General features: G+C 43.0%; 1 protein-coding gene across 4 annotated transcripts in view; it reads left to right on the forward strand.

The window, feature by feature from the left end:
* Positions 1 to 23236, forward strand: part of LOC106602595 (bifunctional UDP-N-acetylglucosamine 2-epimerase/N-acetylmannosamine kinase) — a 41682-nt gene that overhangs the window by 15894 nt on the left and 2552 nt on the right. For all 4 annotated transcript variants that reach the window (XM_014195323.2, XM_045716639.1, XM_014195324.2 and 1 more), the window contains exons 2-12: positions 3350 to 3561; positions 3924 to 4170; positions 4608 to 4815; positions 5722 to 5874; positions 6296 to 6508; positions 6865 to 6952; positions 13215 to 13428; positions 17477 to 17606; positions 18081 to 18302; positions 21940 to 22122; positions 22350 to 22469. In XM_014195323.2, coding sequence (XP_014050798.1) covers positions 3368 to 3561; positions 3924 to 4170; positions 4608 to 4815; positions 5722 to 5874; positions 6296 to 6508; positions 6865 to 6952; positions 13215 to 13428; positions 17477 to 17606; positions 18081 to 18302; positions 21940 to 22122; positions 22350 to 22469 — 1972 coding nt within the window. In that variant the 5' untranslated portion in view covers positions 3350 to 3367. The remainder of the gene's footprint in view (positions 1 to 3349; positions 3562 to 3923; positions 4171 to 4607; positions 4816 to 5721; positions 5875 to 6295; positions 6509 to 6864; positions 6953 to 13214; positions 13429 to 17476; positions 17607 to 18080; positions 18303 to 21939; positions 22123 to 22349; positions 22470 to 23236) is intronic.

Below are 23236 nucleotides of genomic sequence, written 5' to 3' on the forward strand. Positions count from 1 at the left end.
ATGTCATGCTGTATTAAAATCTCCACCCTCATGTTACTTTGACCAATGGAAATGTTGACAATTTTACTTATTGTCCTCTCAATGTCTCTAAATAAAATAGATACTTGACTTGTAATTGGTAGCACAAGTATTCATCACAATGAATTGAATGTGGTTGACATCTACCAATAGCATAATCCATGTCCCTGCGTTGTCTGCTTCGTCACAGTAATATGATCTTTTAAAGTTGATTTTAAGAATAGCGACACCTGCTGACCGACTGGTACTAAACGAAAGCCAAATATCATTAACCCATTGACGGTTCCAAAACACCATATCTGTGGAACAGGCATGAGTTTCTTGAATTAAATAAGTCAGCACTTACCTTCTACAATACAAAAATAAACACTTCGTTTTCAAAATATTAAATTCCGCTGGTAATTTAAATTTTTTACATTTACTATCACAGTGACTATATGAAGAATAATTTGTATTTGTTTTTCGCCTTTTAACTAGGCAGTCATTTAAGAACAAATTCTTATTTACAATGGCGGCCTACCCTGGCCAAACCCAGACGATGCTAGGCCAATTGTGCTCCGCCCTATGGGACTCCCAATCACGGCCGGTTGTGATACAGCCTGGAATCGAACCAGGGTCTGTAGTGACACCTCTAGCACTGAGATGCAGTGCCTTAGACCGCTGCACCACTCGGGAGTGTTCATGTGAAACGGGTTCTCACAAAATGAAACGTTCTTGCCAGTTACAAATAAAACAGTCCTTTGCACCATGCAGGTGAAAATGCTTTTAAATGTATTTTTTTTTAACCAATTGTAAATTAAATCTGACATTTGCGCCATGCATTGGTATAACGAATAGCCATCAAGCTAACATTAAGTGTCAGTGCGGATTTCCCTGCCATAAAAAAAAGTTAACGAAAAACAAAGAATGCGCTTTCCTCACAAAATGAAATGTTTACCAGTTGCAAATAAAATAAATCCTGCACCACTCACTTGGTAAATTCAGTCGCTGTTAAGAAGCTAGTTGTCAGTGTGAATTTCCCTGACATTTGACAAGCCTTGGCTCCTGCGAAGTATGTACTTTTCCCCTCCTTTTTTCCGCTCTCAATCATCGGCCACAGACGATTCCAAGCTTCTTTATCAAATGCTGTCCAGTCCTCCTTGAACCTCGGGCTGTTTTTCTTTAAATATTCATTTTTCTTTGCACTTTTCCATGTCAGATCCCTCGCTTGTCCTGGAGATGAATCTCATGATCACTGGTCGTGGTGGCTGGTTGTTCTACCCATCTCTCAGCCTACCCAGGCGGTGCACCACATCCAGGGAACCTGCAAGAACACTCAGCCCGGCTATTGCCCTGCAAATGTCCTTCACCTTTGCTTTAATGTTCTTGTCAGATCTATCTGCGATTCCGTAAATTCGAAAGATTCCTTCTCCGACTGTACCGGTCAGTCTTGTTAACCTTTGACTCCATTTCTGTGAGTTTTCAATGTTGCGTTCTGTTGTTTTAGAGTATTTGTTTACTTGCTTTCTTCAGGTTAAGGATTCGGAGTGTTCTTTTTCACCCAAGTTCATGATGTCATCTGCACTCTCTGATTTAAGCTGTGAGGATGCGCACGATGTTGTCCTGTAGGTGAACCAGTGATGGTTCGCTTCTCGGCCTCTTTGGAAGCTGCTCCTTGGTTGGGGTATTCGGGTATGAATCCCATTCACCCCCCTTTTCTACACTACAAGCATATTAATGAGTTTCAGAAATACCTATTTTTTTTTTCCATTGGAAGTCTCAACATCCTTTATCACAGCAACAGTTTGTCCTGACTCCATGCTGCTAGCCATGAAGATGTTAGCTAAACATGCTGAAACTGTTTTCAATAGCTAGCTAGCTTGTTCGTTGGAAATCGGCCAAAAAAGATTTAAATGGCTTGAGTAATTACAAAATTATTCAAAATAGCTACACTGTATGGCTATATTTTTTTATTGTAAGTGCAGCCTAAAATTATAAACTTTGAGAGAACCCTAAATTGTTCTTAAGCTAGAAATTCTATGACCTCTAATGCCGCCATCTTGAGCGCCCCCCCCAATAACGTTAGATTTACATTTCTTTGTGGATTACTTTATATGAAACAAAATGGCAGAAATTCTTTGAAAACAGCTACTGCAGCATTTATTTAGCTCTAAATCACAACTCGTACTTGTGCTGTTATTATAAAATCCTCACATTGTAGAGGCCGAAGTGTGACCACGTGCTGTTGAATTAGACATTCTTACCCGACGATGCCAAAATCTACCGGCGTTTGGCAGGTGGCGGGTGTTCATTTTAATATTTTATTAATCAAATGGTTTTTTTGCGTGTTAAACAGTAATGTTAAAGTAGCTATCACATTACACATTTCGTAATGACAGAATGCATTTGAAACTTCCTGCACAGGAAAACTTTTGTATGACTTAATAAATAGATTATTTTTTTAATCAATCCTATGCTTGTGCATACCAAAGACGGCATTAACGGTACGTAATAAAATAACACTTCAAATAGCCTATTTCACACCATTTCCTGCTGAATTTGCAAAATAACTTTTTCTTTCATTTGGATTTCAGCACAAATGAAAATGTGGCACTGACTCACCCATGGATTGACGTTTCAATGAAGAGTTCAGAGTTCGACTAGCCACGTGCGCAATGAACGCGCAGTTACAAGCCCAGCTCGAGCAGGCTCGTGTAAACTGCGTGTGCACGATCAATATCCGTAATACATATATAACCTGAGCTGAAAAGTGAAGCTGACTAGCTTTATAAAAACCTGAGGAACATCTAGCTTGCTTTGTAGTATACCCCTCAGAAGAGCCAATGAAGATTGTCAGTTATTGCTCAACCTTAATCCTAAAATCTTTAGTTAAAACAAAAACAAAGCGTTCACCTCTGTTGTGGTAAAAAGCTGAAGGATGGGCCTAGCGAAATGTAGCCGCTCTCAGATTCATAGATGGATCTATGGATTCAATGACTGACCATCCTTGATGTCAAAATTATAGTTTTAACGATGTTGAGTCTGTTTACATTTACACTGTTTACAAACAGAGTAAAACAAGTTTATATTCTGGGTTCTGATGATGTACGACAGTTGAACTTAGCTCATGAGGCATTTTATAAGTTGTGTTCTTCAAGAATCAATGGGTATATATCATTAATTGCTAAGTCCAAAAACAGATGTAGCAACTGTAGATTCTAGCTTTAACATATATCCACCATGCCACAACAGGACGAGGAGCATCAGACCTCATTGTTTTCAGCACAGCTTCTTTTGACTGACATTCCAGCATCTCAACTCTGAACACCATCGCTCTTTCTCTTCTCACCAGGAACTGTACTATCTGAGAATGCAGAGGATGAGAGAGAAGACTGACAAGATGGAGGAGAACAAAGCCAAGAGGAAGCTGCGGGTGTGCGTGGCAACGTGTAACCGGGCGGACTACTCCAAGCTGGCGCCCATCATGTTTGGCATCAAGGCCAACCCGGATGAGTTTGAGCTAGAGGTGGTGGTGCTGGGATCCCATCTCATTGATGATTATGGGTGAGTTTGAGCTGAAGGTGGTGGTGCTGGAACTAGTTTTTCCCGATCCGCTGAAATCACAACTATTTATAAATGTTTTTACAATGACAGTCGTTGTTTATTTGCACTCTGAGGAAAAAGTGTTAATTGAGTAATCATGTCTCAAGTTTTTTCTGATTGCTTGACCTGACCAGGGAAAACTCCTGTCCTAAATGAGGACCACAATGGAAATAAGTCTGAATTTGTGTTTTTATCCGTGACGATGTTTTGTGTTTTTATTGTTCATTTCACTTAGTTGAATCAACTTTATGTATTTTTAATTTGTCTAAAATGTATTCTTTCATGAATGAAATGATTGGTTTGACCACCTGTCCTCCTTTTAGCAACACGTTCCGGATGATTGAGCAGGATGACTTTGACATCGGCTCCAAGCTGCACACCATCGTGCGTGGGGAGGACGAGGCAGCCATGGTGGAGTCAGTGGGTCTGGCGCTGGTTAAGCTGCCCGATGTTCTCCACCGCCTTCGCCCTGACATTCTGGTCGTCCACGGGGACCGCTTCGATGCCCTCGCCCTGGCAACGGCTGCCGCCCTGATGAACATTCGCATCCTGCACCTGGAGGGAGGAGAGGTGAGGAGATGGAGGAAGTGATGTCATGTATCTCAAGGTTTTTCAGGAAGTAGGGTATATCTGTGTTGGGAGCTGAATATAACTAGATACAATTATTGGTTGGCTCCCTCCACTTGAAGTTACCTGGTATTTGATATAGGACATTTTGAACTGTCGTTTTGTGTGTTTTAGTTACTATTTACTCTGTAATTGCCATTTTAACTCTGTAATTACTGAGTTATTACCATAAAAAAATAACAAGGCTACCAAAAATACACAGAAGTACTGGAAACCAAAGAAGGCAACATAACAGAGATAACGATGGTCTTGGTTCAATAAAAACAACTATTTGTTCCCTAAGGGCAATAGCAGTGCTTCAGACACTCAATGGAACTGCCACAGAGACAATAAACAGACTTTTACTCTGATGTCTGATCCTTCCTCCTTTCCCATCCCAGGTGAGTGGCACCATCGACGACTCCATCCGCCACGCCATCTCCAAGCTGGCCCACTACCACGCCTGCTGCACGCGCACCGCCGAACAGCACCTCATCGCCATGTGTGAGGACCACACTCGCATCCTGTTGGCCGGCTGCCCCTCCTATGACAAGCTGCTGGCCGCCCATCACCGTGACGACTACATGGACATCATCAGGAACTGGCTCGGTACGTGTAGTAGTACCTATCCTTCACCCCTATATCAGTGGCGTTCCAACTTTTTCAGTGGGGAGCGCAGTTCAATGCAGTATACCAGACTAATAGACTGGTTCCAGGGCCCAGAGTTTTTCATGGTCAGGCAGGGAATAACAACCTCTGCTCTCAGTGTCATGCAACCAAACTAAAACGGCTATAGTTTCTGCACAGCACCAGCTTTGAACTCCTATTTGAATATGCAGAGATCTCTTGGTCGGAAATAGTACTGACCTTGATGGCCTAGTCCGCTACAGTTACCTGGACTGAGGACAGTGATGGCGTTTTTGTTTTAGGTTTCATGGCCTGCCTTTACATCGCCAAGGTGACAAGGTCGCTGTGTCTTTGTCATACAGTTCTAACTAACACTGGCTGACATCACACCCAACATGAACCCACTAGCATTTCAAACACGCACTCGTCAAATGACGCACAAAAAGTCAGTCAGCATCCCAACAACTTGTCTTCTCGAGATACAGGTAACGCACCCTAACTTGGAGCGTGAGTAGGCGGTGCCCTGGAGTGCGTCCAAGTGACCTGATTGGTTGGAATCAGGTGGAGGCTTGAGTAAAAGGGCGATTGACAAGGCTACAGGCCAATCGGGTTGAAAGGGCCAGCCTTTTTATTACAACCTTTAGGACAGTGGTATAGTACATATACCACTATATAGTACAGTGATATGATACAGTAGCTAGTACCTTCGGCGTGGAAAGATGTGGAAAACGTGTTATAAGAATGTTGTTAAATCAGTTCATAGATTTCTGGGGCTTTTAGCTAGTCCCTACGGGGCAGAAAGTCCCTACAGTGGTAGCGGTAGACTGTTGACTTCCCCCTGTTCAGAAAGTACTAGAATGCTGAGAATGCTCTAAATTACATCCACAGGAGACAATGTGAAGGAGCACGACTACATCGTGGCCCTGCAGCACCCGGTCACCACCGACATCAAGAACTCCGTCAAGATCTACGAGCTGATGTTGGACGCCCTCATCTCCTTCAACAAGAAAACACTCGTCCTCTTCCCCAACATAGACGCAGGTCAGTGGTGAATCTCTGTTTGTTTTCCGTCGCCCTTTCCTTATTTCTCTCCTCTTTGCCCCGTCATATTGCGCAACCACACACACACACACACACACATCGTGGAGCTGGAGCTACAGTGTCAGCCCTCCCTTGGTCAATAGTGCTTATCTAGTTCAGCTGCAATCCTTCAGTCTGTCTCATGATTAGGGCTAGGACTGGTTTGAAGGGCGTAGAACTTCCCCAGAAAGGATTAGATACCAAGTGACCAACCATTACTTAAAATCCAACAAAACACTACTGCAAAACATGACATGGCTGCAGTTGAATCTCCAACTGTAGACTGTGTAGGAGTCGATGAAATTAGACATCCCACAGTCTTCTCCGTTCCGTCTTGTAACCCCTGACAACCCCTGTCCCGTCTCCGTGATGACCCCAACAGGAAGTAAGGAGATGGTGCGCGTGATGAGGAAAAAGGGTGTCGAGCAGCACCCTAACTTCCGGGCGGTGAAGCACGTGCCCTTCGAGCAGTTCATCCAGCTGGTGTGTCACGCTGGGGCCATGATCGGCAACAGCAGCTGTGGCGTCAGAGAGGCGGGGGCCTTCGGGACCCCCGTCATCAACCTGGGGTCCAGGCAGACTGGGAGAGAGACTGGTAGGTGGGTCTACTGAAGTCAATGACCATTTACCAGGTGGTCTAGAATCATGGGTTTCGTCCAAAATGGCACCCTATTCCCTATATAGTGCTTGAATATGGGTCCTGGTCAAAAGTAGTGCACTAAATGGAGAAATGGTGTGCCATTATGGAGGCAAGCGTGGCCTCCATTTGGAGCAGACTAGGGGGCCTACTTGTGGTAACCAGTGTTACTTTTTTTAATGTTTCCTGATATAGTTCTTAATTAAAGGCTTTGCCAGTACAGTATGAGTGTTTGGCGATTGCTTTGTTGTCATTCTTCCAGTCGTCCCATTACGAATGCTTATAGGATGTTGAGCTGTATTTTCTATTCCCAGGTGAAAACGTCCTCCATGTCCGAGATGCAGACACTCAGAATAAGATCTACCATGCCCTGGAGCTGCAGTTTGGGAAGAGATACCCCTGGTAAGCACCATTACATAACCTCTACAAAAGGGGTTATTACAGGATTATAACAAGTTCCAACAGGGAGACACCACCCAGCACAGAAGCAGAGAAAATGTCTAACTGGCCTCTTGGAGACAGGTCCTTTATATCCTAATCAGACAGCACCAAATGTTCTGGAAACACCAGCCTGAGAGTCTTGTAGTCACAGAACATCATCAATACAATACAACAGTGAATAATCAGTGTCCTTGTACATCCAGTCTGGCGTCAACCACCATCAACAGATATGACAATAATCCATAACATTCAGTATCAAATCAAATGTATTTATATAGCCCTACTTACATCAGCTGATATCTCAAAGTGCTGTACAGAAACTCAGCCTAAAACCCCAAACGGCAAGCAATGCAGGTGTAGAAGCACGGTGGCTAGGAAAAACTCCCTAGAAACGCCAAAACCTAAGAAGAAACCTAGAGAGGAACCAGGCTATGAGGGGTGGCCAGTCCTCTTCTGGCTGTGCCTGGTGGAGATTATAACAGAACATGGCCAAGATGTTCAAATGTTCATAAATGACCAGCATGGTCAAATAATAATAATCACAGTAGTTGTCGAGAGTGCAACAAGTCAGCACCTCAGGAGTAAATGTCAGTTGGCTTTTCATAGCCGATCATTGAGAGTATCTCTACCGCTCCTGCTGTCTCTAGAGAGTTGAAAACAGCAGGTCTGGGACAGGTTGCACGTCCGGTGAACAGGTCAGGGTTCCATAGAGGCAGGCAAAACAGTTGAAACTGGAGCAGCAGCACGGCCAGGTGGACTGGGGACAGCAAGGAGTCATGCCAGGTAGTCCTGAGGCATGGTCCTACGGCTCAGGTAGAGAGAGAGAGAGAGAGAGAGAGAGCACCGGATAAGACAGGAGAAATACTCCAGATATAACAGACTGACCCTAGCCCCCCGACACAAACTACTGCAGCATAAATACTGGAGTCTGAGACAGGAGGGGTCGGGAGACACTGTGGCCCCATCCGATGATACCCCCGGGACAGGGCCAAACAGGCAGGATATAACCCCACCCACTTTGCCAAAGCACAGCCCCCACACCACTAGAGGGATATCTTCAACCACCAACTTACCATCCTGAGACAAGGCAGAGTATTGCCCACAAAGATCTCCGCCTGTCTGGGGCGCCAACCCAGACAGGAAGACCACGTCAGTGACTCAACCCACTCAAGTGACGCACCCCTCCTAGGGACGTCATGGAAGAACACCAATAAGCCAGTGACTCAGCCCCTGTAATAGGGTTAGAGGCAGAGAATCCCAGTGGAGAGAGGGGAACCGGCCAGGCAGAGACAGCAAGGGCGGTTCATTGCTCCAGAGCCTTTCCGTTCACCTTCATACTCTGGGCCAGACTACACTCAATCATAGGACCTACTGAAGAGATGAGTCTTCAGTAAAGACTTAAAGATTAAGACCGAGTCTGTATCTCTCACATGGGTAGGCAGACCATTCCATAAAAATGGAGCTCTATAGGAGAAAGCCCTGCCTCTTGCTGTTTGCTTAGAAATTCTAGGGACAATTAGGAGGCCTGCGTCTTGTGACCGTAGCGTACGTGTAGATATGTACGGCAGGACCAAATCAGAAAGATAGGTAGGAGCAAGCCCATGTAATGCTTTGTAGGTTAGCAGTAAAACCTTGAAATCAGCCCTTGCCTTAACAGGAGGCTAGCACTGGAGTAATATGATAAAAAAATGTTGGTTCTAGTCAGGATTCTAGCAGCTGTATTTAGCACTAACTGAAGTTTATTTAGTGCTTTATCCGAGTAGCCGGAAAGTAGATCATTGCAGTAGTCAAACCTAGAAGTAACAAAAGTATGGATGAATTTTTCTGCATCATTTTTGGACAGAAAGTTTCTGATTTTTGCAATGTTACGTAGATGGAAAAAAAGCTGTCCTTGAAACAGTCTTGATATGTTCTTCAAAAGAGAGATCAGGGTCCAGAGTAACGCCGAGGTCCTTCAGTTTTATTTGAGACGACTGTACAACCATCAAGATTAATTGTCAGATTCAACAGAAGATCTCTTTGTTTCTTAGGACCTAGAACAAGCATCTCTGTTTTGTCTGAGTTTAAAAGTATAAAGTTTGCAGCCATCTACTTCCTTATGTCTGAAACAGGCTTCTAGCGAGGGCAATTTTGGGGCTTCACCATGTTTCATTGAAATGTACAGCTGTGTGTCATCCGCATAGCAGTGAAATTGAACATGATGTTTTCGAATGACATCCCCAAGAGGTAAAATATGTAGTGAAAACAATAGTGGTCCTAAAATGGAACCTTGAGGAACACCGAAATTTACAGTTGATTTGTCAGAGGACAAACCATTCACAGAGACAAACTATCTTTCCGACAGATAAGATCTAAACCAGGCCAGAACTTGTCCGTGTAGACCAATTTGGGTTTCCAATCTCTCCAAAAGAATGTGGTGATCGATGGTATCAAAAGCAGCACTAAGATCTAGGAGCACAAGGACGGATGCAGAGCCTCGGTCTGACACCATTAAAAGGTCATTTGCCACCTTCACAAGTGCAGTCTCAGTGCTATGATGGGGTCTAAAACCAGACTGAAGCGTTTCGTATACATAGTTTGTCTTCAGGAAGGCAGTGAGTTGCTGCGCAACAGCTTTTTAATTATTTTTTGAGAGGAATGGAAGATTCGATATAGGCCTATTAGTTTTTTATATTTTCTGGGTCAAGATTTGGCTTTTTCAAGAGGGGCTTTATTACTGCCACTTTTAGTGAGTTTGGTACACATCCGGTGGATAGAGAGCCGTTTATTATGTTCAACATAGGCGGGCCAAGCACAGGAAGCAGCTCTTTCAGTAGTTTAGTTGGAATAGGGTCCAGTATGCAGCTTGAAGGTTTAGAGGCCATGATTATTTTCATCATTGTGTCAAGAGATATAGTACTAAAACACTTTAGTGTCTCCCTTGATCCTAGGTCCTGGCAGAGTTGTGCAGACTCAGGACAACGGAGCTTTGGAGGAATACGCAGATTTAGAGAGGAGTCCGTAATTTGTTTCTAATGATCGTGATCTTTTCCTCAAAGAAGTTCATGAATTTATTACTGCTGAAGTGAAAGCCAGCCTCTCTTGGGGAATGCTGCTTTTTAGTTAGCTTCGCGACAGTATCAAAAATAAATTTCGGATTGTTCTTATTTTCCTCAATTAAGTTGGAAAAATAGGATGATCGAGCAGCAGTGAGGGCTCTTCGATACTGCACGGTACTGTCTTTCCAAGCTAGTCAAAAGACTTCCAGTTTGGTGTGGCGCCATTTCCGTTCCAATTTTCTGGAAGCTTGCTTCAGAGCTCGTGTATTTTCTGTATACCAGAGAGCTAGTTTCTTATGACAAATGTTTTTAGGGGTGCAACTGCATCTAGGGTATTGCGCAAAGTTAAATTGAGTTCCTCAGTTAGGTGGTTAACTGATTTTTGTCCTCTGATGTCCTTGGGTAGGCAGAGGGAGTCTGGAAGTGCATCAAGGAATCTTTGGGTTGTCTGAGAATTTATAGCACGACTTTTGATGCTCCTTGGTTGGGGTCTGAGCAGATTATTTGTTGCGATTGCAAACGTAATAAAATGGTGGTCCGATAGTCCAGGATTATGAGGAAAAACATTAAGATCCACAACATTTATTCCACGGGACTAAACTAGATCCAGAGTATGACTGTGGCATTGAGTAGGTCCAGAGACATGTTGGACAAAACCCACTGAGTCGATGATGCCTCTGAAAGCCTTTTGTAGTGGGTCTGTGGACTTTTCCATGTGAATATTAAAGTCACCAAAAATGTGAATATTATCTGCTGTGACTACAATGTCCGATAGGAATTCAGGGAACTCAGTGAGGAACACTGTATATGGCCCAGGAGGCCTGTAAACAGTAGCTATAAAAAGTGATTGAGTAGGCTGCATAGATTTCATGACTAGAAGCTCAAAAGAGGAAAACGTCGTTTTGTTTTTTGTAAATTGAAATTTGCTATCGTAAATGTTAGCAACACCGCCGCCTTTTGCGGGATGCACGGGGGATATGGTCACTAGTGTAACCAGGAGGTGAGGCCTCATTTAACACAGTAAATTCATCAGGCTTAAGCCATGTTTCAGTCAGGCCAATCACATCAAGATTATGATCAGTGATTAGTTCATTGACTATAACTGCCTTTGAAGTGAGGGATCTAACATTAAGTAGCCCTATTTTGAGATGTGAGGTATCACGATCTCTTTCAATAATGGCAGGAATGGAGGAGGTCTTTATTCTAGTGAGATTGCTAAGGCGAACACCGCCATGTTTAGTTTTGCCCAACCTAGGTCGAGGCACAGACACGGTCTCAATGGGGATAGCTGAGCTGACTACACTGACTGTGCTAGTGGCAGACTCCACTAAGCTGGCAGGCTGGCTAACAGCCTGCTGCCTGGCCTGCACCCTATTTCATTGTGGAGCTTGGGGAGTATCAAGTCTAGTGACCATCAACCTGCACCTTGAGTGTCACAAATAGAACACTGGAAAGTGTGTATTACAGAAACTCTGAACTGAACGTTAGTCAACTGCCCCTTAGAACCAACGTATTTGGTTTTAAACAGTCTATGTGGCATCGATACGAGTCGAACATTCATTCTAGTGTCAAAATTGATTACAAAGTGTAAAATAGGATCATTTTGGTCAAAGTCAGTCTCGTCCAAAACTGAGTTTGTCACGACATACTTGGGGATGGATTACGATCTTGCCCAGTGCCCACTAACAGAAGAGAAACAGTAGTGCTGATTGAGCTCTATCCAATCGTAGCAGCCAGAACCTCCAGACAGTGAGACAGGCCTGCCCGTTACTCAGCACCTCAGACTTGTTTACGTAAGAGAACATGTCGCCAATGTTATGTCGAAATAACCCTTGGCCCTAAGCCCTTTTATGGTGTGGTCACTTGCTGATGTGTTTCTTAGTGTCAATCACTTGAGTCTTCCACTTATTTGGCCAAAATTAGAATTGAGACAGAGTGCACTTGTATCCCAACTGTAACTTGTCAATATTCTTAAACCAATTCGTAAGCATAGTGTCCCCCCACAACCTGTTTTGTAACATCATTCCCTATTAAACACTGCCAGACAGGCACACTCTGGTAATGGTGAGAAAGTTGTAAAAAGCAAAACCTTGCCAGTGACTTGATAAGCTGATTGTGGCCTGGCTGTTCAATGTGCCTGACGGCTACTATTTTCTAGCTTCATTGACAAACACAGAGTTGGAACTTAGCTAGCTAGCAAGCGATTTTTTTTTTTTAAGGCACTGATAAACAGCGTGTAGCTTGTGCTTTATTTACCATAGTTTGACAGCTTGCAGATGATGAAGTTGTAGACGTGTTGTTGTTCTCAGAAGTCAGTCCCGAGCGCCTAGCCACTCGATAAACTAGTCAGTGCACAGCAGAGAATCTATCATGCACATTTTGTTTACTTGAGAAATACTCCACCAAACATCTTAGCTAGATGTCAAGTTGCGCGACTAAGACCTTCTCTGCAAAAACTTCTAAATCAATTACAGATTTCTTGATTCCAGATTAATTCAGACTATTTAAAAATTTTGAGGAAGTGGCTATGTTGTTGTTACGGTGACTCGGGAGGGACAAACAACAGTACCTGCCACGGTACAATTAAGAAATATGGCCTGAGGGGGTGCGGTATATGGCCAATATACCACGGCTAAAGGCTGTTCTTAAGCACGACGCAACGCCGAGTGCCTGGATACAGCCTTTAGCCGTGGTATATTGGCCATATACCACAAACCAATGAGGGGCCTTATTGCTATTATAAACTGGTTACCAACATAATTGGAGCAGTAAAAATACATGTTTTGTCATACCCGTGGTATATGATCTGATATACCACGGCTGTCAGCCAATCAGCATTCGGGGCTCGAACCAACCAGTTTATAATATGCAAACATATCACACCCACATCAAACCACAACTCTCATTCGGCTTCAGTCGTGGCCGCTAGCATTTCTTAATGAGCAATCTTCAAAACAAGGCCAAATCAGTGCAGTCATCCTTTAAGACATCTTCTTATACCTTTAATAAAATAAAAATATTAATTTATTTGCGGCAGCATTGGCTCTTTCATTGTTTCTTATAACTGAGATTTGGTCTAAAAGCTCAAATCCTCTATTTTTATAGTAACCATCAAAATTGCAATTTTTCATAGAACTGAAATCTCACTAATATTCCCCTCTTCATCCTGTGGAATCCCCCCTCAGCTCGAAGATCTACGGCGACGGGAACGCGGTGCCTCGCATCCTGAAGTTCCTGCAGACCATCGACCTTGATGAGCCGCTGCAGAAGACCTTCTGCTTCCCCCCCGTCAAGGAGTGGGACATCTCCCAGGACATCGACCACATCCTGGAGACTCAGAGCGCCCTAGCCGTTGACCTGGGGGGGACCAACCTCCGCGTGGCCATCGTCAGCATGAGGGTATGGTGGTAGGGGTGGGTTGGAGAGGGGGGTGCGTGAGGTGGGGGTTACACCGCATGTTAGATTTATTATTATTCATCTTATTCGTCGTGATTGGTCTTTTTGCAGATAAAAAGATGATGTACAGTTGAAGTCGGAAGTTTACATACACTTAGGTTGGAGTCATTAAAACTCGTTTTTCAACCACTCCACAAATTTCTTGATAACAAACTATAGTTTTGGCAAGTCGGTTAGGGCATCTACTTTGTGCATGACACAAGTAATTTTTCCAACAATTGTTTACAGACAGATTATTTCACTTATAATTCACTGTATCACAATTCCTGTGGGTCAGAAGTTTATATACATACAATACACTAAGTTGACTGTGCCTTTAAAGAGCTTGGAAAATTCTAGAAAATGATGTCATGGCTTTAGAAGCTTCTGATAGGCTAATTGACATCATTTGAGTCAATTGGAGGTGTACCTGTGGATGTATTTCAAGGCCTTCCTTCAAACTCAGTGCCTCTTTGCTTTACATCATGGGCAAATCAAAATAAATTAGCCAAGACCTCAGAAAAAGAATTGTAGACAAGTCTGGTTCATCCTTGGGAGCAATTTCCAAATGCCTGAAGATACCACATTCATCTGTACAAACAATAGTACGCAAGTATAAACACCATGGGACCACGCAGCCGTCATACCGCTCAGGAAGGAGACGCGTTCTGTCTCCTAGAGATTAACGTACTTTGGTGTGAAAAGTGCAAATCAATCCCAGAACAACAGCAAAGGACCTTGTGAAGATGCTGGAGGAAACGGGTACAAAAGTATCTATATCCATAGTAAAACGAGTCCTATATCAACATAACCTGAAAGGTCGCTCAGCAAAGAAGAAGCCACTGCTCCAAAACCGCCATAAAAAAGCCAGACTACGGATTGCAACTGCACATGGGGACAAAGATCGTACTTTTTAGAGAAATGTCCTCTGGTCTGATGAAACAAAAATAGAACTGTTTGGCCATAATGGCCATCGTTATGTTTGGAGGAAAAAGGGGAGGTTTGCAAGCCGAAGAACCTCATCCCAACCGTGAAGCACTGGGTGGCAGCATCATGTTGTGGGGGTGCTTTGCTGCAGGAGGGACTGGTGCACTTCACAAAATAGATGCCGTCATGAGGAAGGAAAATTACGTGGATATATTGAAGCAACATCTTAACCTGTTAGGGCTAGGGGGCAGTATTGACACGGCCGGATAAAAAACGTACCCGATTTAATCTGGTTACTACTCCTGCCCAGTAACTAGAATATGCATATAATTATTGGCTTTGGATAGAAAACACCCTAAAGTTTCTAAAACTGTTTGAATGGTGTCTGTGAGTATAACAGAACTCATATGGCAGGCCAAAACCTGAGAAGATTCCATGCAGGAAGTGGCCTGTCTGACAAGTTGTTGTTCATCTTGGCTCTTTTTATTGAAGACTGAGGATCTTTGCTATAACGTGACACTTCCTACGGCTCCCATAGGCTCTCAGAGCCCGGGAAAAAGCGGAATGATATCGAGGCAGCCTCTGGCTGAAACACATTATCGCGTTTGGCAAGTGGCCGATCAGAGTACTATGGGCTTAGGCGCGTGCCCGAGTCGACCCCATGCTTTATTTTCTTTCGTCTGTTTACCTAAACGCAGATTCCCGGTCGGAATATTATCGCTTTTTTACGAGAAAAATGGCATAAAAATTGATTTTAAACAGCGGTTGACATGCTTCGAAGTACGGTAATGGAATATTTAGACATTTTTTTGTCACGAAATGCGCCGTGTTCGTCACCCTTATTTACCCTTTCGGATAGTGTCTTGAACGCATGAACAAAACGCCGCTATTTGGATATAACAATGGATTATTTGGGACCAAACCAACATTTGTTATTGAAGTAGAAGTCCTGGGAGTGCATTCTGACGAAGAACAGCAAAGGTAATAACATTTTTCTTATAGTAAATCTGACTTTGGTGAGTGCTAAACTTGCTGGGTGTTTAAATAGCTAGCCCTGTGATGCCGGGCTATCTACTGAGAATATTGCAAAATGTGCTTTCACCGAAAAGCTATTTTAAAATCGGACATATCGAGTGCATAGAGGAGTTCTGTATCGATAATTCTTAAAATAATTATGTTTTTTGTGAACGTTTATCGTGAGTAATTTAGTAAATTCACCGGCAGTTTTCGGTGGGAATGCTAGTCACATGCTAATGTTAAAAGCTGGTTTTTGATATAAATATGAACTTGATTGAACAAAACATGCATGTATTGTATAACATAATGTCCTAGGGTTGTCATCTGATGAAGATCATCAAAGGTTAGTGCTGCATTTAGCTGTGGTTTGGGTTTATGTGACATTATATGCTAGCTTGAAAAATGGGTGTCTAATTATTTCTGGCTGGGTACTCTGCTGACATAATCTAATGTTTTGTTTTCGTTGTAAAGCCTTTTTGAAATCGGACAGTGTGGTTAGATTAACGAGTCTTGTCTTTTAAAATGGTGTAAAATAGTCATATGTTTGAAAAATTGAAGTTTTTGCATTTTTGAGGTATTTGAATAACGCGCCACGGGATTACACTGGCTGTTGAGTAGGTGGGACGCTTGCCCATAGAGGTTAAGACATCAGTTAGGAAGTTAAAGCTTGGTCGCAAATGGGTCTTCCAAATGGACAATGACCCCAAGCATACTTCCAAAGTTGTGGCAAAATGGCTTAAGGACAACAAAGTCAAGGTATTGGAGTGGCCATCACAAAGCCCTGACCTCAAACCTATAGAACATTTGTGGGCAGAACTTAAAAGGCGTGTGCGAGCAAGGAGGCATACAAACCTGACTCAGTTACTCCAGCTCTGTTAGGAGGAATGGGCCAAAATTCACCCAACCTTATGTGGGAAGCTTGTAGAAGGCTACCCGAAACGTTTGACCCATGTTGAAATTGTTTAAGGCAATGCTACCAAATACTAATTGAGTGTATGTAAACTTCTGACCCACTGGGAATGTGATGAAAGAAATAAAAGCTGAAATTAATTATTCTCTCTACTATTATTCTGACATTTCACATTCTTAAAATAAAGTGGTGATCCTAACTGACCTAAGACAGGGAATTTTTACAAGGATTAAATGTCAGGAATTGTGAAGAACTGAGTTTAAATGTATTTGGCTAAGGTGCATTTACACTTCCGACTTCAACTGTACCATACCAAGGTGGCGTGATGTACAATCTGTTCTAGACCTACGCATATTTGGTTGACCTAACTATAGCTAGGCTACTCATGATGTATTGCTTGTTTATTTTTTGCTTTTGTAAGTGGTTTCAGGTGATGAAAAGCGCTATAGAAATGTAATTTATTATTTGTCACGGGCATGTGTATTGTCTAAAACGTCTTTTCGTCAGTGAGTAAGTTGGAGTTGAACACACATGTCAACAGTGAGAAGTCATCTTCTAACCATTAGTTCTGAAGTTGGAGAATAGAATGTCAACAGTCAACCAACGGAAGTCGTCTTAAACACACATTTTCTATTTGATTAGGCCCCATTTGTAATTTAAGATTTGACTTTACGTGAGAACCACGACGAGCATCTGCCGCTCAGATGAAAGTGGCTGTCAGTTATAGCATTCTTCTGAGACGCTGATTAAAACGCTGACGACAGACAAGCACTGACTTGTCAACCAACACATTGTGTTTTCCACTGCTTGTGTGGCCTTCCTTTATCAAATAATGTACTTATGGGTTGATTGTGTTGAACAAGTGGATTGATCTGCATGAAATATATTTGTGGGCAACAATTTAAAACTTTGTGGTTCTCTGTGGCTCAGTTGGTAGAGCAAGGCACTTGTATGGTTGTGGGTTAGAGCTCTGCTGGGGCCACCAATAGTGATGCATACAAACAAGAATGACTAAGTTGCTTCGGAACAAATTGTCCCCTAAATGGCATATACTTTATTTTATATATGGGCAACAATTAAAGAACATTTAATTTTTAAAGAACATTTTATTTTAAATATTATTGTATTGGTCTGATTTATACGCATTTTTAATTGTAGGGTAAGATGGTGAAGAAGTACACTCAGGCGAACCCCAGAACCTATGAGACGAGGATGGAGCTGATACTGAAGATGTGTACGGAGGCAGTCATTGATGCTGTTCATCTCAACTGCCGGATTCTGGGAGTGGGTATGTGGCTTTCTCTCCTTCGTGAAATGTCCCTTTTATGTTTTGATTTGCACTTGAATACGGCAGCATTTTCTTATGCGAATCTGTCAAGAAGCACATTGTTGGGTGGGGCTTGCAATTGAACCATTTCACTGTTCTTGAGCATGTGTCAAATAACTGAACTTTATGAAATGTTTTTAAATACGTAAAACGTCACAATCTCTTGCCCCAATTATTTGTGCTCAACGACAATAAATACGCTTCAAAGTCTGCATAGACCCTAGTTTTCTCACTATATAATAATTTTTACATTTGAGTAATTTCGCAGACAATCTTATCCAGAGCGACTTAGTGCATTCGTCTTATGGTAGCTAGGTGAGACAACCACATCACAGTCGTAAGTACATTTTTCCTCACTAAAGAAGTGGTCTGTAGCTAGTAGAAAAATACCCCTAGTTTGACAGGATCTGATTCTCTTGCAATCTCCCCCCTCAGGTGTGTCGACAGGGGGCAGAGTGAACCCCCAGGAGGGTGTGATCCTCCACTCCACCAAGCTGATCCAGGAGTGGAGCTCCATCGACATCCGCACCCCCATCTCTGACGCCCTCCACCTGCCCGTCTGGGTCGATAACGACGGCAACTGTGCCGCCCTGGCAGAGAAGAAGTTTGGCCACGGTAAAGGAGTGGAGAACTTTGTCACCATCATCACTGGAACAGGTAATATTGCCACCATAAAATTAGAATGATTCACTCTGGTCATTAATTTTCTGTTCATTGTATTTCTATGAAATATACATGACTGTCATTGTAAAAAAAAAATTTTTTTAAGTTTGGTAAGTAAAGGTTGAGAATTCATTCCACACCCATAATGGCGTGAGATGAGATGGATAGTAAACAATGACAGTATGGGTGGATCGAGTGCATAACAGGCCAATCGAAACGAGGCAATCAGATGTCAGTCAGTACCTTTTTCATTTTGAGTGGATTGAAAAGGTATTGGAAAAACTGGATTTGTGTCCTGAAACAGTCCTCCACGGCTACCCCTATTGAATGAGGGATTGTTGTTGAGGCATTTGCAAACCATTTAGTTTTACAAAAGTGTGAGACTAAAAGAAAAGACCTCACCGTAACCATGTTTTGACAACGCTACTGATACTATTAACATGTCTAATTGGTTCACTTGAGAACTTTTCCTGAGGACAATGACATTTTAATCTACATGGCATGAGGCATTGGAAACGATTGCAAAGATGAAAGCACATGCTTGTATATAATCTCTTAAGGCAGTGCTTATGTGTAAACCATAGGTTAATGACAGCTTAATTAAAGCTTAAAGTTGAGACACCTGGTTATTCTATCAATAGGCTATATTTTTTTCCCTTTCCTCGTCCCTACCTGGCCTCGAACCAGGGACCCTCTGCACACATCTGCCTCCCAAGAAGCATCGTTACCTATCGCTCAACAAAAGCCGCGGGCCTTGCAGAGCAAGGGAAACAACTACTTCAAGGTCTCAGAGCAAAGTGACGTCACCAATTGAAACACTATTAGCGCACACCCCGCTAACTAGCTAACCATTTCACACCGTTTACATATACATGCCAAAAAGATGTTGGATTCTGGGTAAACTTTGAACATTGTTATACGCATAAGCATAGTATATAAAGGAGTGGAAGAGACTGGTTTTTATTTCAGAGCTTAATGGTTCTCTGTAGAAAGACAGATGGCTTTGGAATGTGTTGGGTGGACGGGAGGAGATCACAGGATTGCTAGAGGGGAAGCGGATGGACATCTGTGAATTAGGCGAAGGAGGGGTTGAGGTCAGGTCAGATCCCCTGAAGGGAGAAAGTATGGTTCATTATTCTGTTACCCTCTTCCTGTGGAACCATAAGATATATGTAAGGATTGGAGAGGAGGAGGAGTGCCTAAAGTGGAGTGTATATATACTTGTAGTGGTAGAAACATGTCTTTGTCTGAATACAGCTGTGTCGACGCTTTGGGAAGAATTCAACTTGGTTAAGCATCTCTAGTGTCTGTGAGTTATTTACTTTAGAACCTAACAGATGGCGTTGCGAGCAGGGTTCACCACGATTTGTAGTCAAACCAAAGACTCCAGATCAGTGGAGCAGAGCTGGCAACAAACAAGGTAGGCAAGTTCCTATATCTGTTTCCACTCGTTTTGACATCTTGGGGAGATGAGAATCGTAGGCTGAACATTATAGGATACGGACCTGGAGAGCCTGAGTTTAATTCGGTAGGCCCATTGTGTAACGACCGGTCGTAGCTTTGTGGTAGATGGTAAGTCCCAGAAGGTAAACCTGAACAGGTTGGCACCTATAGGGTAAGCCCTAGTGGGTAAATCCTGAATCGCCATTTGTCGGATAATCTATTTCACTGACAAAAAAATACCTCACCCTTGTCAACAATTTTCTGTTTACTTCACATCTGAGTGTTTTTTCTTTTTTTTTTTTGCTCATAATTGTTTGGGGTTTGAAACGTTTCTACTGTCTGCAAACCTGCATGGTGACATTCTTTCCACACCTCTATCTTCTTTCATGTCAGCCACCAATAGTATGGTTTTCTATAGTCAAATTCCACATTCTGGTTGGTCCTTGGCACGTTGACAGGAAATGTGGCATATCTGTACATTTCAAACCCTGGATGATGACTGTAAACTCTTGTGACTTTTTTGCCAAAACACATTGGACGTCCTTAAGCGACATCCCAAGTATAAATAAAGTTATGTATACACACTAAAGGGTAAAACAATACATTTTGAGCAAAATAGTGTGTTTCAGACCACTGCAAACCTCAGAGTAGGGCATTCAAGGAATTGGTCTGATGGCTTTCCGTGATGTCGTTGGCCTCCTTTCTTGCTTGAGGAACAAAAGAGGAGCAATAGAGAACAACTAATACATACAAAATAAATACAAATATTGGTCATTTTAATTACTTACACTTAACCAGTCATATCTAGAGTTGGGACAATGCGGTTTCTGTCTGAACGTTCCGGAGAGCGCCACTTTCTCCTCCATAGCCGTTGCTAGGTTATAATTGACGCTTCCGTGCAGTTTATTTCTGATAGGAATGGGAAAACTAATGAATATGTCCAGTGAAAGCTGATATGCAATTTGTTGACACCACAACACACGACAGACTTGGATACAGATGTTAATCAATAAAAACGTCAAAATTCCCTCCGTTTCGCATGTTTACAGCCGGTCATTTCATAGAGGGAATTGTCGGAGGCGCTCTCGTGTTACATCTCCAAAATGTAGAGAATAAAGACCCTAACATGGCATCCGTTCTAAAATCTGACCGCACTCTCTCAAAATATGTCTCTGGACTTAACCGTTATGTAATTTCTGAACAGGCGTAGCGACCCAATGAGCATGGCTCTTCCTGCTTTGCACAGGATCCGTTCTTAGCAGAATTCCGTCGCCCATAGTGACGATTTAAGTTATTTTGATTGCTACGTTGCTCTACCATTGTATTGCTAGCTGAAGTATCTAATTAAATGTTAAACCTACGCCCCGGTTTGTCTTTTTTTTATTTGACCTTTTATTTATACAGGTTTTTTCTCATTGAGATTAACATCTCTTTTCCAAGAGAGAACAAACATAACAATTAACTGAATAGCTCGCTAATTAGTCAGCTAGCTAATGTTAGCCATCATCAAGCTGGTGCACAAGATACACCACACGTTAGTTCTTCTGTGAGTCACAACATAAGGCTTGCTCGTTCATGCCAGCGTAGATACTGTGGCAGACCAGGGGTTTTGGTCAGGACGTTTACACAGATCAGACACGGACAGAGTAGGATTAGCTCGGTTTCAAGGGTGTTTATTTAAATAATGAATCAAAAGAAAAGGATAAAACTTGACCATGAGACCCTCTCCGGGATACCGTCTTCTAGGCTCCGGGTCTTGCTGTATCCTGTCGGGCACAAAAACTGAACTCCCTCCTTTTAGCTCAGGCACCATCTCCAACTATACGGAAGTCACCTTTCTTCCCCTAGTCCCTTCCCTTGTGTGCTGCCCTTCAGCCCTTGATTACCAACCAACCACAATCAGCCCCAATTAGTCCTGGCCGGAGAGCCCGTCGAGACCTGGCACGTCCAGCAGAGGGAGCCATCGCCTCGTGATGTAGACTCCGTTTGCCACCAGGCCTCGACGAGTCTCCCCCTGGTGGCTGACCTGCTGTACGCCACAATTCGTATCAAAACAACATTTGTCACTATAGGGGTAACTTAACCTTGCTAACAAAGGACCCCAAACGAATAAGGTAGTCGTGCTGATCGCGAAGCCACACCGACATCGGCGGTGGCACACTAACCATTCTGTTTGTTTTGTGAACAGGCATCGGCGGGGGCATCATCCAGCACAACGAGCTGATCCACGGCAGTACGTTCTGCGCGGCTGAGCTGGGCCACATTATGGTGTCTCTGGACGGGCCGGAGTGCATGTGTGGCAGCCGTGGCTGCATCGAGGCCTACGCATCAGGCATGGCCCTGCAGAAAGAAGCCAAGAGGCTCCATGACGGTTAGTTAGAACACTTCTTAATGAGATTGTTTTGTAATCCTTTACTTAAAACCAAGAGGCACAATGCATGGTGGTTATAATGCATTGAACCAGGCACTTGTTCATTGGAACACATTCGGTGTCAGTCTTCACCAGGGAGGGATGCAAAGCTTAAAGCAACATGTCTTTGTCTTGTGAAAAAAGAGATGTTGATTCGACCCCTGGCCCGTGTCTGTTTGGTTCCCTAGAGGAACTGCTGGAGGTGGAAGGGATGGTGGATCTGAAGAAGGCTGAGTCCGTCAGCGCCATCCACCTCATCAACGCAGCCCGTCTGGGCAACCGCAAGGCTGAAGCTGTCCTCAGAACGGGTGGGTCCACACTCCTTATGTTGGTTGAACATCACCTTAAATCAGACCTACTCCTTCATAAGTTAAAGTAATACCTTGCCCATAGAAAGTCTACACCCCCCTTGGATTTATTCACATTTTATTGTTACAAAGTGGTATTACATTTTATATTGTCAATGATCTACACAAAATACTCTTAAAGTGGAAGAAAAATTAAAACGTTAAAAAAAAAGATGAATGAAACATAAAGCTCTAATATACCTTCATTAGATAAGTATTCACCCCCAGTAGTCAATACAAGTTAGGGATACTTTTGGTAGTGATTACAGCTGTGAGTCTTCTTGGGTAAGTCTCCTAAGAGCTTTGCACACCTGGATTGTGCAATATTTGGACATTTTATATATATTTTTTAATTCTTCAAGCTCTGCCAAGGTTTTTTGCGATCATCGCTAGACAGCCATTTTCAAGTCTTGCTATAGATTTTCAAACAGATTTTAAGTCAGTTGTAACTTGGCCACTCAGGAGCATTCACTGTGTTCTTTGTAAGCGACTCCAGTGTAGGTCATTGTCCTGCTGAAAGGTGAATTCCTCTCCCAGTGTCTGGTGTAAAGCACACTGAATCAGTTTTTCCTCTAGAATTTTGGCTGCGCCTTGCTCCATCCTGTTTATTTTCACCTTGTAAAACTCCCCAGTATTTGCCGATGTCAAGCATACCCATACCATGATGCAGCCACCACCATGCTTATAAATAAGCAGGCAATTACACAGTGACGTGTTGTTGGATTTGC

The sequence above is a fragment of the Salmo salar genome, chromosome ssa04 (assembly GCF_905237065.1).
Source record: "Salmo salar chromosome ssa04, Ssal_v3.1, whole genome shotgun sequence".
Taxonomy (NCBI): Eukaryota; Metazoa; Chordata; class Actinopteri; order Salmoniformes; family Salmonidae; genus Salmo; species Salmo salar.